Raw genomic sequence first — 18,722 nt, 5'->3', positions numbered from 1 at the left:
ATTATTACAATTCTCATGGATTTGTTATCCCTTTAATTTCTTTACTCAGACTAAAAATTTAAATGCAGAAAGTGTAGTAATGGTCATATGAGGAATAAGTCTCTATGACCTGGCTAGGTTTAAACCCAACTTAGTTTCCATTCTCCCTCTCCAGTTAACATTCCAGCTTCATACACTATCTTAACCAGCTCAATAAATGTATATACATTTTTTGAACTTTAAACACGATTCACTAAAACTATAGAAAAAGCCTCTCCCTTGCTTGGCTGGCTAAGAAAAAAAACAAAACCTATTTAAGACTAGACCTTTGTAATCAAAGTAAAGAATGAATTTCTTCAAGTTTTAATAGTTTGTGTTTTTTGATGGAGATTTCTAAAATCTACATTTTAGCAGTGCAAATAGCACAGCTATAAGATCAGAAGAGATGTCAAGAGTCAGCGTCTCTTATACCCATGCTCAGATCTTAAGCTAATTGGAGAGGTTTGTTCTGCTCAGGGTTTGCAAGAGAATTTTTAGAGAAAGCATTTTTACTGCATTTGTAGTCTTCACTACTACTGAAATTGCATGCTCAAAGATACCTTACATAATCATACTAGTTTTCTAAACGAAAATAATCCATATGTCCTTTTAAAATACATGCTGTTATGTTTGGTATTTAAAGACTAATGGAAGGAAAATCATGTATATAGCAAAACATTGGAAAAGAGCAAAAAGTTAAGCAGTACTAGAGAAAAAGGTGTTTTCTTATGCCACTGAGTACTCAAAATGCTTGATTCCCAGTCGAAGAGAGGTACTGTGGTTAGAGTTCCCACTTGGCTTCAGCGACTAGTATCTTTATGGGAAAAATTAATTGATTCATGAATTTGTTTTCCCTCAAAGCAATTTTGTTACTACTATCTACCACCACCTCACAGAAGGATGTATGGGGGTTGGAGGGGGCAGGGGGCCTTAGTATCCAATTACCATCTGCTGCTATGGCTACAAGTTCTTAATAAAACAAGTGAAGTATTTTTGAACATCAACACTACACAGGACTTTTCACTAGCCAAGTGACATTTTAAAGAAAAACTGTTTTGTTCAAGTGCACAACACTGTCTCTACATCGGGACAGAGGATGGCAGTTTCTGCTATAATGGATCACCATGTTCTAGGTTTTAAAACTAAAAAATGAGTCCCTACCTCTTTGTAATAGTGTAAGGTGTATTTTACATCTGTCATAATTGTAACTATTGACCTAAAGCATCCATCTTGCCCATATAATGTGATCTATGCAGGCCAAGAATTAGCTAACAATATTACAACAATTGTGTATATGCTTATAATTGAACAGTGCTGCTACAGTAAAACTGGACCTTTTAAGATGTTACAGTTGGCCTTTGTTTTCTTCCCTCCCTATTTTCTATTTCACAGCAAGAGCTGTGATTTCTTTAAACTGATTTACACAGCAGTCAGTACAATCCACATCAAAGGCTAAATCTTTACATATTAGTGAAGTAGATTATGGAATTATACATGGGATGTACATTTTACGTATGTCTCCTCAAACCCAGAACGTTCAAATATTTGATAAAAAGACTGCCTCGTTTTTTTTTTTAAAAAGACTTCCTTCCTTCAAGATAGGTGGAGGGTTTAAGGATCATATGCAGTGGAAATGTTAGATCGGAACAATTTACTGTCATATGGAAGTTTAATGAAAGACTTTTCTTTCAGCTAGGTTAACATTTGTCTTATGATAAACGTAGTTCCTTTACAAGCAAGTTTTCCACAGCAACAAAAGCCACCAGTTTTCATTCCAGTATTTTTAGAGTGTACAGAGTAAAGCATTGGAGCTGTCCAACATAAGTTTGTACATTCTCTTCTTCCTCTGAAGAGTTTTAAAAAAGGGATTTTAGACCTTGATGGCGAGAATCCCAAAACAAGAGTAAAATGAATTTATTTTATTGCAAACAAACGTCTAAAGTTAAATTTCTCCACCTACTTTTTTTTTTTTTAAAGAGAAAAAGGAATCAGCAGGCTAAGGAGATACACCCATTTGAGAATTGACATGATTAAAAATTAGATATAAAATGGGTGACTCACAGTTTCATTAGCTTACAAAATGGTGGAGTAACTACTACAAGCACACTAGGTATACAGTATTTAGGGGGGAAAAGGGGTTATACAGACACACAGCTAACTTCATATAGATCCCATTAGACAACTGGATTTACAACAAGTTTTGTTTAATAAGAAATGGGCAAAGCCAGCTTCTTTTCAGAATCAAAATGCAGAACAAATGGTAAAGAATTCATGGTGTTGTACCTTCACAAGTTTGAGCCTTCACAATTAATGCAACCAAGTTTTACACTTGAAGAGCTCTTCTACATGCACTCCACCTTCACTATTTAGCTCTAGGTTTCCTCTTTGCCCCAAGTTTTGCTGAATTCCAATCTTATAAAACCTTTCTAGTTATTGCCAGAAACTTTTGCTTTCCCAATCCCTCCACCCAGAAACCGCATAGAGAGGATGGAGTGTAATATGAGCATTACATAGTCTCATGATATTCATGAGGGCCACTATGAGCCTCAACATGAATCTGGTTGCTAACATTTCTATTCAATTGTGACAATGACTCACGACTGTTTCCTAGAAATTGGGGGAGGGAGGAAAAAGGAGAAAATTCTTTAATAAAAAGACACCAGGTACAAAGCAACGTTTTACTTTTGTTGTGGTAAAAAAAAAAAAGTCACATTTTACAGATAAAATGTAGAACCCTGAAATACTGACACATTCTCTTATCGTGCACAATGCTGAGGTTCTCTTACGAATCACTTTAAAACTGCAATTAAAAATGTACAAAAAAAGAAAAGAAAAAAATCAACCCACAAAGCTTCTAAAAAAGGAACCCGCAGGCACTTCCTCTTGTGGAATGTTTAAAAAGTTAGCCTACTAAAGAAAAACAGTCGACTTCTTGTGAAGGTTTTGGAGAAATATGTATCAGTTCGTTTATTTGGGTATTCAATAATATCCTTGGTGATAATGCTGACTCCATGGCTTCTGACCCCAGAATTGCTGCAATAGATGGATAAATAATTAATTTTGAACTGTAACCAGACATTACTCACAGCTCACTTTCCTACATTAAATATATTTACAAGGAAATTAGATGACAGCTAACTAACCAGGGAAGAACAACTTTTCAGTTGGCAGTAATATCTGAACTGTGTAAGAAACAGGAGGCGTCATATTGTTTAATGTAATGCCATACTGAGAAGAAACCAGATATACTGACTGCCATTATAAGTAAATAAGCTACAGCTGGAATGCAAGATATCCTAGACTTTGAACAGCATACCCTAGACTTTCGAGACAACTTTGCACAGCATTTTCACACATGTGAGTGAGTCAATTCTTAAGGACTTAAAGAAAAGTCTCAGAAGTTACTTACACCCTGCTGCCACTGGTTGTAGCCCTGAGATTGGTTTTTGTAGCCACGATTATTTCCCCTTCCTCTGAAATTCTGTAACAAGAAGGTGTTTTAGAACACGACTACATCTGTTGTAGGCCATATTCCAGAAGGGTATGCAAGAGAATCAAAGACTTACTAGTGCACCTGTCATGGTACAAACCTTAGAGACACTGAAAAGCTCTTAAAATGCTTACATTTCTCTCCATTGTTTCAGCGATTTATATTTGGTGAGGGTTTTGGATTTGATAGGTTTCATAAACCAGTAGCTCTCAAACTGCTGCTGTTGGTGGTCTGAACAACTGGCTAATCCAGTTTTGACTAATTTCCAGCTGGCTAATTCTATTAAGACAACTATAAATACAAAATACGTTCCTACTCTTTCATGTTGCAGTCGCCACAAGGATATTATGTGATCAGGCAAAGATATGGTTTCTTTAATAATGAAAGAAAAGGGTGGTGCACAGAGTTTGGGATGCAAGCCACACTATGGAAGTGTACTTAAGAATTTTCACTATATTGGAAGAAATGCAGCATTCTGGTTTAGCATCAGTGTTTGGGAAGTTTCTCAAGTCAGTCTATTAGCTTGGGCTCCATCTGCTGGCTCTTTAACAGTCCAAGATAATTCAACAAACTTTTGAATACCTCCACTGAAGTCTGTCCATTTGAAGGAGTAGCAATTAAGTTCCTGGTGCTGTTAAGATCACAAACAGCTATTATGAGATGCTCAGAATACTTAACAGTTTGCTTAACTGATGTATCATGCACTAGATCAGCCCCCAAAATTGGGATACATTTGTCCTCACATATCATACAAGTGACATGGCCAGTCATAAGGAGGTCCCATGGCCACTCCTAAACCATGAGCAGTGCACAGGTTGGGTTGTAGTGCTTGAAGCAGTTAAAATTCATATCTCCTTTCTGCATCTCTTTTGTTATTAAACCTTCTCCTTCAGATACATTTCACTTTACTTGCAATGATGTGAGGGGAGCCTTGCATAGCTGTACATCTTGGGAGATCCCAGGGACTGTGTACATGGAACACAGTTCCTAGTGTTATTTTTCATGTCTTGGTAGTCTGGATATGCTAGCTCCTGTAATTTTGAGCCTTTATATGCCTCTCCACATATTCCATAAAACAAGTACATTCATTTACTGAGTTACTATTAAATTTGTGAAAATACTTTCTTAGTTATGTATTTTTCAGAAGCATTTTATACAGGTGCTGTCCCTTTCACTTAACAATTCTATGTCAACACTTCTATTAGATCAGTTAACTGTTAATGTAGGAAGCTTGTGCTTAGACTGCAAAAACAAGAACTCTAAATTTTTTCTATTTAACAGGAGCAAAGGCTTAAAATCTTCCCAATTACACCAGATGCACCAGCTCTAAGCATGTTTAATAAAGGTTTGGTGCCATGTGTGTGAGCAAGTGCCAAAATTACCTAAAGTAGACAGGCCTTTTAAACACAAACTCACCATACCACTATCACAGGAGACTTGTTTTTTAAACTGTGAATCAACATGCTTCAACCTGCAAATTTGTAAATTACTACTGAAACCTTTCAAATAAGAAATTGACTTAAATACCTGATAAGTTAACTTTAGCTCACCTACAGAATGCATTACCTACCTGGTTGTAGTTCCCCCTGTTGGGCATTCCACCTCTGTTATAGTTTCCTCTGTTTGAGTAACCACCTCTGCTTGGAAAGACAGGGCCACGAGGGTATGGATAGCCAATTGCCCCACTGCCACCACCACCACCACCGCCACCGCCTCTCTGAGGCATATTGCCACCTCTCCTGTTGTATCCACCACGGTTCCCAGGGACTGTGGGAAGAAAAAACAAAAACCAGGCATTTGTTTGACAATTCTCTTATATGAAAACTATTGTCTGATATAGCCAACATATCTCAAATCCTATGTTTTACACATACTAAATTTTAATGAAGATTTGTTTTGCCTAATGGATTTGGATGCCAAGCCCACCAGCTTCAAATGAAAAAGAATGCCTAAATAAGAAATTTCTGATACCTGATTAAAACATCCAGAGACACCAATATAGTGCAAAACCAAACACCAAATCCAAATCTGAAAATTCAGCAGCAATGCCCTTGACAAGCTATATGAATACAGTATAGGATCTCTAGTTCCCTCTAAATTATGGACTAATTTAAGTTACCGTATATACCCTTCATTAGCCCATTCATTTATAAGCCAACCCCCCAAAATAGCAAAAACTGCACGACCCTTTCATAAGCCGACCCTATATTTCAGGTGTTGGAAAACTTTGGCTCCCAGCCCATGAGGGTAAGCCGCTGGCAGGTCGGGACTGCATTCACAGGCACAGAGCCCCTCGGCTCCCCGTGGCTGCTGTTCGCCATTCCCGCAGCTCCCATCGGCTGGGAATGGCGAACTGTGGCTACGGCGAGCTGAGGGGCTCAGTGCCTGAGAACGCTCCAGGTTAAAAAAAAATAAATAAAAAAAAAAGAATGTATTAGATATTCAACTAAATGATTCCATAGAGTTTAAAATCAAATCTTGGTGTAGACCCAGTTATAAGCTGACCCCCGCTCTTTGATGGAGTCTTTTTTTTTTTTTAAACCAAAAAAAGAACAGGAGTACTTGTGGCACCTTAGAGGCTAACAAATTTATTTGAGCATAAGCTTTCGTGGGCTACAGCCCACTTCTTCAGATCCGCTGAAGTGGGCTGTAGCACACAAAAGCTTATGCTCAAATAAATTTGTTATTCTATAAGGTGCCACAAGTACTCCTGTTCTTTTTGAGGATACAGACTAACACGGCAGCTAATCTGAAACATTTTTTTACCAAAAATATTCAGCTTATGAAGGAGTATATTTTGCTAATGCCTTGACTTCCTCTTCAAATGTATCTGAAATCAAGCTTTCCCCAGCATAAAGGTAATGAACCAACTATAGTCAAAGGTGAACACCAAAGCCAGAAATGTCTATAAAGTTAACAGGTCTGTTTCTAGGCCTACCTCCTCCCCTGAAGTTGCCACGCATGTTGAATCCTCCCCGTCCTCTCTGGCCACCTCTGTTAAACTGATTTTTACCACTTTTTTTGTTACTCTTCTTTGAGCCAGTGTTCTGTTTCTTTTCAGGAGGAAGAGATTTTTTACTTTCTTCCTTATATTGTTCCAAGAGCTTCTCAGCCTCCTCTTTCTGTAATTCTACATAGGTTATTTCATCAAAACATTCTGCTACCTCCGGCAGTGTGAAGTTTCCTATAAAGGAGAAAACCCTGGATGTTCAGAATACCCACTGAGATACAATTAAACCCTTTACTCACTCCTCCTCCAAGAGCAGGGACAAAATTCCAGAAACCGAATCACTGAATATGAAGACAAAACTGAGGAGCGGTAAGTGAAGCAAACAGTTTACCAAGAAGTTGCTAATACTATCCAAAGCTAGAAAATATTCTCCCTGTTAATTTTTTGAAACCTGCACTCAGAACAAACATCAATGTCTGCCAAGCATGTTTAATGGTTTTTTTTTTTTTTAAATAGGGCACTTTATGCCACGACAGCTTTGTGCATCTGCATGGAGCAATATCAGCATGACTGAGTAGTATTAAGGACTGCAGCAGAGGGAACACACAATATAGTGTTGTCTTACAAAGCTACAATAGTCTTCCAGTTTCTAGGTTTTAGTGTAACTGTTTTAAGGTAAGCAAATTTGAAGTCTAAAAATTTACATTATCCCTTTAAACAGATACTCAACATCCTAAAACACAGTATAGGATTATGTTCCATGCCTTTCATTTTGAGAACTGCATGCTCTGGAAGATCTTTTCCCTCCACCTCTGCCTTCTTTTGTGTTCTTTGCTTGTAGTCTTCATCTTTTGGGCAAACAACAACTGCTTTGCGCTGGAAGCCTGCAAACAGGCACATTTTTCTCCTCTGCGCAGCTGCAGACACATTTGTCTGAAAAAAATGCAGTAACTTACTACACGTAGCTGTCATTGTCAGAACTAAAGGAAGTTAAACTTATGGTGTATAAATTTCATCTCTACAAGAGCTTGCAATGACTTTTACATGTAAGTGGAAGGACAGATGTAGCATGGTGCACCTTTACAAAAATCTTACACACTCTTTGGATGTGAACACTATTTCCCTCAACACCCCACAATTTTGGAGAAAGCTTAAAATGACACATGAAGTGATTAAAAATGCTTGTAGTACAGTTCAACCTTTTCCTTCCTACCTCAGTGAGGAGGCCAAAGCGGAAGAGCGCAAGAAACAGCTGCTAGATTCTAAACCTGAATCCCACTTAGTTATTTCCATTCTAATTTAAAAATTAAATTTCATACACTAACTTATACCTGATCCAAAATGAAGTTCCGCTTCTTACGAGCGGCAATCTCAATGAACTTGCCAAGACACTGCGGAGCTCTCTGCAACAGTGTGTTAAGTTTTCCAGTGTCAGCCATCTGCCGCTTAAATCCTGCAACCTACAGAAACATATTCCAAAGTTATAGTAGTACTCCTCCTGTTGCTGACCTATTCCTTTGTTAAGTGTTTTTATCTGGCATTGAAGGCTTGGCTTAAAAAAAATTAAGTGAAGCACTGCAAACTCATTTGAATTGGGGTTCTCACACAAAGGAACAGTGATTCTTTAAAACGTCTGCTATGGCACGTGAGCAATATTTCCCTTTATAATCACTACAGACATCATGCAAAAACAATTACTGCATTACAATCCATGTCAGAATTTAGAGGTGTAACCCATCCTTAAAAAGCAATACAGGCCAAAAATACTTAACATTTCATAACTAGCAGGTCAACCAAAGAAATCTGATATAAGGACATACATAAGGTTTAGAAGCCTGCTGTAATTCATGTTATATTTACTTTGTTTAGTCAAAATTCCTTAAGTCTCCCAAAACAACTATTCAATACTTTGACATTTAAGATCACAAATAATATGGGAAAGAAAAAAAAATCCAAGCAAGCTTTCAACTTTTATAAAACTACTGACAGACCTCAGTCCTGTCACTACTTACCATCATTTTGTCCATAATAGTATTTGTTCCAAGGATATTGTATTTTCCAGGGTTTTCTGCTGCATGTTTGGAAACCCATGTGGTCTTCCCAGCTCCAGGCAAGCCAATCATCATTACCACCTATTATGACATGGTTTAGGTTGTTATAGTTTAAATGGAATGCCAAATATAGAACCTGTGCTAACTGGCAACTTATCAAAAATGTTGCCATAATTATGCCAATTATTGCTTTAATTGTTTCATTTAGTTAAAATATGGAGAAAAATCAGAATGGGTCCAAACTGGTAAACTTTATAGAATGCCCAATCTCAAAAATGTTACGACTTTAAACATCATAAATTACTTGTTTCGAGAACTAGCATCCACACAGATGGACAAAACTAGTTGTGTAGTAAGATTTTCAATAGGATTACTGTAATTAGATTAATATGCTTTAAAATAGTTTTCAAAAGAACTAATATATCACACTTACTTCACAGTCTCTCTTTTGTTCAGGTCCCTTTGGTCCTCTAACCCGATCATCTAATGGAACCTTCTGAATGAAGCTATACTCTTCAGGTACGGGAAAGTAGGGTTCATCCTTCTGACCAAAGTTGAATTCAATTGCACAGTTATGGCAGAGAACATGTGGGAAGAGTGGTCGCCCATCAAGAACTTCCTTACTGATTTTGAATGCAACACCAAGATCCTGCCCATTCTTGGAATACGAGAGTTCCACTTCATCACCTTCAAAATTCTGTTAATATATGAAACAAAAATTTAACTTGCACAGTATAAAGACCAAATTAGGAGGAATCCAAGTACTCTGTATATAATCACTTCAAGTTTCCTTTTATCAAGGCTTCATGATGGAATCTCTGTTTCCACTTTGTCCACAACACAAGTAACCAAACCATCTTATTTAAAGTTTTGCAGCCCTTTAGATAATGTAGATAAAAGTTATCAAACTTTGTATAATGTAAATATCTTCCATACAGAAAATGGCTTTAACTCAGTTAAACAAGCATCAAATAATGTATCAACACTAAGAAAATTAACCAGAATCGTTAAGATACAAGTATCTTGCTCCAGTTTTTTAGAATCAGGTCAGCCTATTCCACGTAACTAAGCCAGAAAATTCAAGTTTCAAAAACAGAGAAATAGTGGAAAACTTACAGCAAAACACGCAATCACATCATTTTCATCAAACTTCTCACCAAAGTCTTCAGTCTCACAATTGCATGTCTTTATTCCTTTTAGAGAATATCCATAAGAAAATTCTTCTTCACCTGGTGAAAGAAAAGATAACAGAGGAAAGCTACAGTGACTGGCTACAATCTTGTGTTCTAGATTAACTACTTTAAAAGTAGTTATCAACATTCTAAAAAAGTTTATATTCATTCAAATGAACTGTGCTGTGTCTCATTTTGCAGGTACTTCACCGTAGGCCATTATCTAGCAGGAGTTCCAAAATAAGAGGGAAAAAAAAGCAGCTAGACATCGACAGAAATAAATCAGAAATTCCAAATTACTCTAAGGCCGTCTGTTTTCCAGCATTGTGTTCTTTTAAATATTTCTAGTATTTAAAAAAAAAAAAAAAGAGGTACATCATAGATTGTTACATCCTTGAAGTTTTTGACTTTCTCTACTCACAGTTCCTGAATTCTACCTTATGAACTGTCAAAATGGACTACATCTTTAGTTTTTAAGACACATTTGACTTTTACTGAAACGTATTAGATGGCAGCTAAGAACCATCTTTAAGGAGCCTATACCATCACCAGATGCTACTCCAAATTACTATTCGTTCAATAGCGAACATTTCAACAAGCGCAGCAGACACAAGTATTAAAACTATCTTAAATTATGAAGTTTGTGCACCAGCACCCCTTTAAAAATATTAGTTTACAGCTGCTGCAGCAGAACAGACAGAACTCAAATATTATCTACAAAGATGGCACCTCACCAACAATGGTGGGTGTTAAATATTTAAACAGCAGAATACTAGGAGAATAATTTCCTTTCATCCAGCAGAGTATTCTTCCCTCCTACCCACTTTCAAAAGTGAAAGATTTTTGGTAGAATCACCACATAATTCTTCATTTTCCTATTAATAATTCTGAGAGTAATACCTTTGTTTGTTTCTCTGGACTTGTGCCAACATACTTAGCAATCTGCTCTTCAAGTCAGTCTTGTGCTGATGGCACACAGGTAATATGTAGAGCAAAAATTATACAGAATTATTCTACACAGCTGATGCTTTTTATCATTAAGAGGGAAGCACAGCTCTTGCAGAGTCAAGTAGCCCTTACACCTGTCAAGTAGCCCGTACACCTATATTTAAAAACCAACCTGTTTTGGCCCAAGAAGTGTATCCTTCTTTCAAAGCCACTGTCTTCACAGAATCACTTGATACAATGCCTATCTTAGTGTGTTTAGGAGGCATCACCAACAGTTAAAAAAAAAAAAAAAAAGCCTATACAGATTTAGTTACTCCATAAGAAGTGAGGTGGTCATCAAAAAAAGGCTGAATGCCGTTTAGCTAAATTTAAGTAATACTGACTGACATATTCTGAAGTCTTACCAAGCAACATTCCACTTGTATTCAGTGACCAGCCAACCCGCACTTCATGTATGTCAATGTCTTTTGTATACAGATGTTTAACAGGAATCTTCTCTGTAACCTGTTTTTAAACAAAAAATGATTAAAAAGTGAAATGAAATATCAGGTTCCTGAAGATATTTTGCATCATCTCTTAATACAGGCTTCAAATTATTAAGTACAAATAAGAGCCTAACACATTTTCAGGCATTACTGGGGGGAAGGAGGGGAGGGTTGGCATGGGGAAAACAGTTAAGTAGTCTTGAGTTAAAACTTTCTGGAACTACAAGTCAGCTACCAAGTACTTATATCTTCTGGCTAAGGATGTAAAGGTGCATGTGACTTCAAGAGCTTTGTTTATGGGGAGGCTAGGGCATTTAAAGTATAAGGAGCCCTTCTAACTTTAAAATTAGTATTACGTTGAACAAAAAATTCACTCGACTCCTCTGCATGGTAATATGCCAGTACTCTGCATGCACAAGACAGTGAATATTATTCTAGCCAATACGGTACAGATTAAAGTGCAGTATTACATGAAGAAATTAAGCCAGTGTTTTGGCTGTAGTGATACAAGGACAGTTTAAAGCTTAAAAGTATTTCTTTTATAGCAAGGGACTGATAGCAAACAGTTCTTTTGGCAAATGTTATGAGTCTATCAGCTTTTGCAGAACCTATGCTTTGTTTAAAGACGTACTACTCTTATGATTACAAAGAAAAAAAAGAAAAAAAATCCCTAAGTCCCCATAAATATGTAGACAGGTAGCTGCCATATACTTGCTGCTGCTCCGAGCTCAAGTGAAAACTAACCAGAATCCTCTGCGCTTCAAAGTCATATAAGCGGAATGACACTGACTTGAAGACAAGACAGTTGGAGCTGCAGCAGTAATGGCAATGGCAGCAGGCACCAAGAATAATTCATTAAGGGAGCCTGGGTAAAAGGAGATACCCACCTACCAACCCTTGCAGCAGCCAGGAGGCCTAAGGGCACTGCATGAAAGGAGAATAAAAAGCAACTAGAATTGTGCATGGGGTGCATGAAAGGAAAAGGCTTAAGAATTTAAGACATAGGCTGAAGGCAGTGAGCCAAGACAAGGACCAATACCTGGTAGTAATTTCAGCACCCACCCCATCCCAGCAGGTGGAAAGTGTTGGCTTCCTACATGGCCATGGACCATCTACAGCACTACTGCTTCTTTCCCTTTCCCACCTTGCTGGCTTCAGCTAGGAGACGGAGTCCTGACTATTAGTTGCCTGGTAAAGTTACCAACTCCTGTGGCATGAGATTGCTGGGTTAAATTACAACTAAATGCAGTAGCATTTTATTCCTTTAGACTGTAGGTGGCATGAAGCACAATCCTCTGGTCTTGGCTAGTTGGTGTCAGGTAAGTTTTTCAAGCCTTGTTTATAGCTACGTGATTCAAATGTAAATCTCTGCATTTTGTAGAGTCTTTGTATAAAAAGCATTTTTGCCAATAGTTTGTTATTTTTCATGTTTTAAATAAAATTGTTCCTCTGGCCTATAGAGAAAGTGATTAAAAATCCCCATACTCTGGATTTATCCCATCTGATCTAGCTACAATTGAATGGAATTATATTTCTGTAAAATTTGAGCTATACCAAGGTGACCAATAATTAAGTTTTTACACATGCTCAAGATCATTCCCCACTAAAACAGTAATCTGATTTACCTTCATTTCAAAGCAGACTTTGCCTGTAGAAACTCCATAGGAAGCTCTCCCTCCAGCCCAAAGAAAGGCAAAACTTTCCATGGTCAGAGAGGAAGCACTAAAACGGTCTCTTGAGATTTTAAAATGTAAGTCGCAGTTATCTGTCAATATAATAAAAATCATACTGTTTACTGCTATTCATATGTATGTTTGAAATTTAAACAGATTAGTTTATAAGAAGTATTGTTAAGTATGGGTGCCTAATTTGGGGCACTTAAATAGGTGATTTGACTTTCAAAAGTGCCAAGCAGTTGACTGCAAGTGGGCTCAGAAACGCATGAAACTCATTATTTAGATGCCCAGATATGACTTTAGATTTAACTTTAGGCACTCATGCTAGAAAGTTTTGGCATGTTAAATTTAATAAATTTAGCTACAATTAATTTCAGAAAGTTCTCAGTATCGTTTTCAGTATTTATTTTTTCAAAGTTATTCCAAATGAGGCATGACCAGAACACAGCTTTCCTGCTCCTGGATATGGACACTTCTCCATGCTTCAACAAACCAACTGGTTTGCTAAATACTGGTAGTACTTTCCCAGCCCAAGGTTTCAGATAGCTGATCAATCAGAAAGCCCTGAGGAAGCCTGATGAATGTGTTCTGAATCAGTTTTACACATTTATTGAAGTTTCCCAATTTCCTATAAAAACATGTTGCTAGTAAGTCCACACGCCACTGTTTATTTTATTTCTAATTTCTATTTACCATGTGGTGTAACAAAGGTAACTGTTTACAGGCAGACATCAAAAATAGCCTTGAACACCAATAGGTACTAACAGTTTATACAACAGGCTCTAAAGAACAACATTAACAATATACAAACAAGTACCAAAAGCTCTTTTTTTATATATATAAAATTGTTTACATTACTAACAAGTAGCCATATTAATTTCAAGCCAATTAAAATAAAATACTCCAAATCAGAAATAGGTAAGCTTACACAGGGAGAGCATAGCAGCAGATGATCCTTCAAAATGATAAAAAAAAGTGCCACATGGGAACAAAAACAACAAAACAAAAACCACACTACTAGTGCACAGTTGGAACCTTAGCCCCCAAAAGCATGTCAAAACTGAAACCAGTAACACCATGGAAGCTTCTAGAGAACAAAAACAGCAGATCTAAAGCCATAACAAGCCAATGTACCATGGGGATGTGAGGTGTGGGATGCAGCCCTTGAAGTGCCCAAGAATGTACTAGAAGCCACAGCCATGCTAAAATTTAGCAAACTATATATTATCCTGCCCATGTATAAGACTTGCCTTCCCACTTGTATTTAGAACAGCATAGAAGTGTTAAAAGTTAACAGTAACCAGTCTATGCAGAGGAACTGTACTGTTTTACATGCTGCATCTTGTGATATTCTTAAAACTAAGAAGTCTTAACAGGACACACATTTTAGGTCTAAGATTTAAGGAGCTTAGTATTACTAGAATTCTCATTTTGTTTGTATGGAATGACCCCCTTCTACAACTGTAATGTTTGCAACTGAAATTTATTTTGTACTATAGTAAATACTTTTCATTCATAGTTCTCAGAACACTTCTGATACCCTCCACATATTATTGCATACCAAACCAGAAAGTGAAACTGATTAGATATACATTTGCACAGTTTTTCTTACCTGTTTTGTAAAAACATTTAAAGTTTTTAATTTAGACAATTAACACTCCTTTGTAAGGAAGCGTCAAGAATATATAATCTGGATCAATGTTGCCCAGAGGCTGACACAAGTAGAAATTTAATGCAATCTAAAAATTGTGGCAGGAAATACAGGCCACCAATGCACATGTAGTGTTTACTCATGCCACTGCTCATATTAAGTTGAAATCTGTGTAAAGATGACTGCATTTCAATGGCATAACTACTTGTGTTCAAGAAGACTAGACCACTACTAGCAGTATAATAAAACCACAGATATTATTTAGGCACTCAGAGTTCTATCATTAAAAGACAGCTGCTTACTACTAGCAGTCTTCAATTAAGAATGAAATCTAGTCTGTCAAGAAACATTATTAAACTGAATTAACTGCTAGGCACTTTCCAAAAAATAAATAAAATTTAAGTTTCATAAACTACATCTAACCCGTATTCTCTGTTGATGTGACTGTCAATCCAAATTTTCCCAGTTTTAAAAAGTTTCTCCACAAAGAGCAGAAACAGATGACAAAATGGTGTCAAAATACGCAGAGCAAACAAGCTGGAATATGAAACATTTCTATAATTTTCAGCAATAGTAATCTTAGCATTACTTGCAACACTACTACTATGTATGATACTTTTAGACAAGTGTCATCTAAACTGTTCTCCCTTTAATGAAAGCGAAGGATATAATTTGCAGATGTCTAACAGATCGGATAAGGTTTCTTTTTAAACTGACATTGTAACTGTCCATTGTGTCAAGGCACTGTAGAAAATATGGTACTGCTTTATACAGAGACCATTAAACGCTAGTGAGATGTCATATCTGGAAGAACCAGTGTTGTTCCCCCCCCACCCCACCCTTAGTGGCAGCACCAAGGGCTCACAAGTTGGTAATTCTCTCCCCTTTATAAATTTACTACTCTGCATAAGTCAATCACACACATGGTTGGAACTAGATGTATTAGTGCTGAACTAATTCTGAGACTAATGCACAGCTGACATTACAAATGACGGATAGTAAGACTTTACAGCTGTACAAAGTTTGTACACAATACCAACACATTTCTACTTCCTGCATTAATCACTAACAACCAATTAGAAGTCAACTAATGGTTTGTTCTAACTTATTAATATCAATGCAAAGACTGCTTGTTGTAGAATAGGGCTTAAGCGAACCAACAAGCAGTTACGTCATCACAATATGTACTCTCTTATCACTGTATTGGTTAATCTTTGAAATTGTGGCAAGCTGCCTCTTCCTTCCCAAATTAGAAAGGCTGTACAGTATAACAGAGCCTGTATATACCATTTCATAATCAAGTTCTCAATTTAAACCAGCCCACTGAGTTTCTTTTCACTTGCTTTATGCCCTCACTGTACATCATTCTCCCAACTTTGAATCTCATTTGTTAACACCTGTTTTAGTAATTCCTGAACATTTTGGAAGGTGTTAGTTATATATTTGATATACTCCTTTGCAATATACATCCTGAAACCCTTCCCCTCATCAAAACCAGGGGTGATATTTTTGAAGTTTAAAAGAAGCACCATACAGGGAATAAAACAAAGTAAAGCCTTTCAGGCTCTCTTCATATATCATAAAAAGCAGAAAAATGGCATTCTGAAGTCCTTCACAGATAGCTTTTACTGGTGAGTCAACCTGTTTGTTCCTACTAAGTTCAGCAAGCTAGTTTCAAAAAAACAAAAACAAAAAGGGGGGGGGGGAGAGGAGAGAGGGCCGGGAGCTTGTCACTAGAGTCAAAAAAGCAGATATACTTACAAGTATCAAGACAAACCATTGTGTCATCAAACTGTTCATCTTCCTCTTCAACAGGTGGTTGAGGAGATTTGGCCCTAAAAACCAAATATATCAGAATACATTGATATATTTTCCTTAATAATGGTTTTACAAAGTGTAATTAATACCTAGCTTTTAGGGCTTTTCATTGATAGACCTCTAATAATATTTAATGGTTTGAAGTTTCTCTACCTGCTGTACTTGTTTTCCTCAATATATTCAAAATATCCCCGGCCATGGTCTTCACGTGGTCTCTTCACACCTCTCTTTTTATCACCAGCTTTTTGTTGTTCTGTTTTAGTATCTCCTATAGAAAATAATTTAAATGAAAAATATGTTTAAGGTAGATCCTGTGGAGAAATGCATTTTAATTTGTACATGTGTTTCCCTAAACATTAGGTTTCAAATTAAAATTTAAGAGTACACCATCTAGCTGCCAGAAAAATTATATCAACATCCGGCATAGAGATCTCTTAAAATTAAGAGAAAAAAAATTTAAAAAAATGCAGAGTTGTCCTATCTCTTCTGACAATAATGTGGTCTGAAAATTATTGAAAGTTACTTCATGAATTGTCAGATGTGTGAAAAATATGGCAAGAATAATATGACCTCATTTATACTGTCCCTGCACAGAGAAGACACCTGCTGCGTTCAGGGCACAGGAAGGTTAAGCAGAAGAGAGACCAGTAGTAACTCACTGCATTAAACAGATCCTTTACAGCTATCTTCCTTCCCCTCCCCCACGCGCTCCCCGCAGGGCACACTGGAGCTGCGCACAAGGGCACTACAGAACTGCAGCGCCCCCCTCTCCGCGTGGCCAGGCGCAGCTCGGCGGCGGGGGCCGCTCCGCATGGGGCCCGGCCGCAGGGAAGGGGATTCCGCCTCCATTGTACCGAACGTTCCAAAAACGCGATCCCGAGCAGCAGCCAGGCCGGAAGCAACGTCACGCCGCGCAGCGTTCGTGTGCACAATACAGCGCGCCCCAGCGGCCCCTCCGGAACCGCCCCTCCCCCCCCGGCGCAGCAGCCCCGCCCCCCCGCCCCCCCCCCTCCGCCCCGCTCGGAGCCAGGCGCAACGGTCCCGCCCTCGCGCAACGACCCCACCCCCCCCGCCGCTGCGGGGAGACACGCGGCCGGGATAGGGGCGCGAATCCCACCGCCGGCGGGGAAGGGCCCGGGTCTCGTGTTAAGCTACGAATCCCTCACCCCGGAAACCGCCCCCCCCCCGCGCTCGGCCCCTCAGCCCCGGGGAGGCCGCTGCGGCCCGGCCACGCACTCACCCCCGACAGCCTGGGCCCCGGGGCGGCCGCCTCCGCCGCCGCCTTCCGCTTTCTTCTTGTCCTGCTGCGGCGGCGGCTGCTGGTACTTGGCCGCGGCCGCCGGGTCGGCAGGAGCCGTTGCCGGGGGTCCCGAGGCGCCGCTTTTCCCGGGCGCCTCCTTGGCGGGCCCCCGCTGCTGGGGCTGCAGGAGCGGCGGCGGCTGCTGCTGCTGCTGCGGGGGCTGCTGCTCCCCGTGCCCGTTGGCGTCTTCGGCCTCGGCCTCCTCCTCGTCGGCGAGCTCGTCCTCCCCCTCCTGGAAGCCCTGGTCGTCTCCGTTCTCATCCTCCTCTTCTTCCTCCTCCTCCGAGCCGCCCGCCTCCTCCTCCATCGGGCCGCCCCCGGCCCCCGCCCGCTCGCCGTTCTCCTCGCCCAGCTCCATGGCGTCGCCATCGGCCGCCTCCATCCCCTCCTCGTCGTCGTCCTCGGCGGTGGAGGCCGCGGCCTGGTCGGGGCCTCCCTCCTGGCCGATCTCGGCCGCCTCCCCCTCCATGCTGCCGTTGCCGGGCTCGGCGGCGCTGCTGGCGGGGCCTCCCCCGCCGGCCTCCTCTTGGTCTAGCGCGGCCTGGAGCCGCTCCATGAGGTCGGCCTTGAGGCCCTTGTCGGAGAGACGCCGCTTTTTCAGCTCCTCCTTCAGCTCCGACACCTTCAGCTTCTTCACGTTGACGGGCGAGCAGCTCATGGCGGCGGCGCGATGCCTGGCGGCGCTGGGCTCGGTCGGGCGGCGGCGCTGGGTCGAGGCCCCGGTGGGACGCGGGTGGGTGGGTGGCGCGGCTGGTTCGTGCGGCTGCGGCAGCTGCAGAGCGGACCCGCCTGGCGCCAAATCCTTTCACCGAGCTCGCGAGGGAGAGACGCGCCTCGCGGGGCCGCGCACGCAGCTCTGCCCGCCCTGCCCGCGCACGCAATATACCCCCTCCCTCCCCATTTACCGTAAATGCCGCCGAGCGCCTCTCCAACCCCACTACCGTAAATACCCGCCCCAGCGCATTCAACCTTGCCTACCTCCACCTTTTCCAGCGCCACAAGGGGCAGGTATGGACCCTTCTCCGGGCAGGAGGAACACGACTAGTGCTCTTAGCAAAGAGCCACTGGTACAGGCACAAGTAACATCAGTAGCAAAGTATGACCTTAGGCAAGTCCCTTCTCTGCTCTGTGCCTTGGCCCCCATTTGGAATATACAAAGGTAG

At 40.1% G+C, this 18,722-nt stretch overlaps 1 protein-coding gene across 1 annotated transcript; it reads right to left on the bottom strand.

Annotated features, from left to right (window-relative positions):
* Positions 1 to 1,668: 1,668 nt before the first annotated feature.
* HNRNPU (heterogeneous nuclear ribonucleoprotein U) lies at positions 1,669 to 18,408 on the bottom strand. The gene is made up of 14 exons (XM_039530726.1): positions 17,500 to 18,408; positions 16,413 to 16,527; positions 16,203 to 16,276; positions 12,740 to 12,879; positions 11,034 to 11,133; positions 9,626 to 9,738; positions 8,943 to 9,206; positions 8,471 to 8,590; positions 7,790 to 7,918; positions 7,223 to 7,391; positions 6,447 to 6,692; positions 5,079 to 5,275; positions 3,428 to 3,499; positions 1,669 to 3,051 (listed from the first exon to the last, which is right to left on the bottom strand). Exons 1-14 carry the CDS (start codon positions 18,215 to 18,217, stop codon positions 2,998 to 3,000), a joined length of 2,511 nt encoding a protein of 836 aa, XP_039386660.1. The 5' UTR covers positions 18,218 to 18,408; the 3' UTR covers positions 1,669 to 2,997.
* Positions 18,409 to 18,722: the final 314 nt, after the last annotated feature.

Source organism: Mauremys reevesii, linkage group 3 (genome assembly GCF_016161935.1).
Source record: "Mauremys reevesii isolate NIE-2019 linkage group 3, ASM1616193v1, whole genome shotgun sequence".
Classification (NCBI taxonomy): Eukaryota; Metazoa; Chordata; order Testudines; family Geoemydidae; genus Mauremys; species Mauremys reevesii.
Note: the sequence above shows the minus strand (reverse complement) of the source record. Positions and strands in the feature narration are given on the sequence as shown.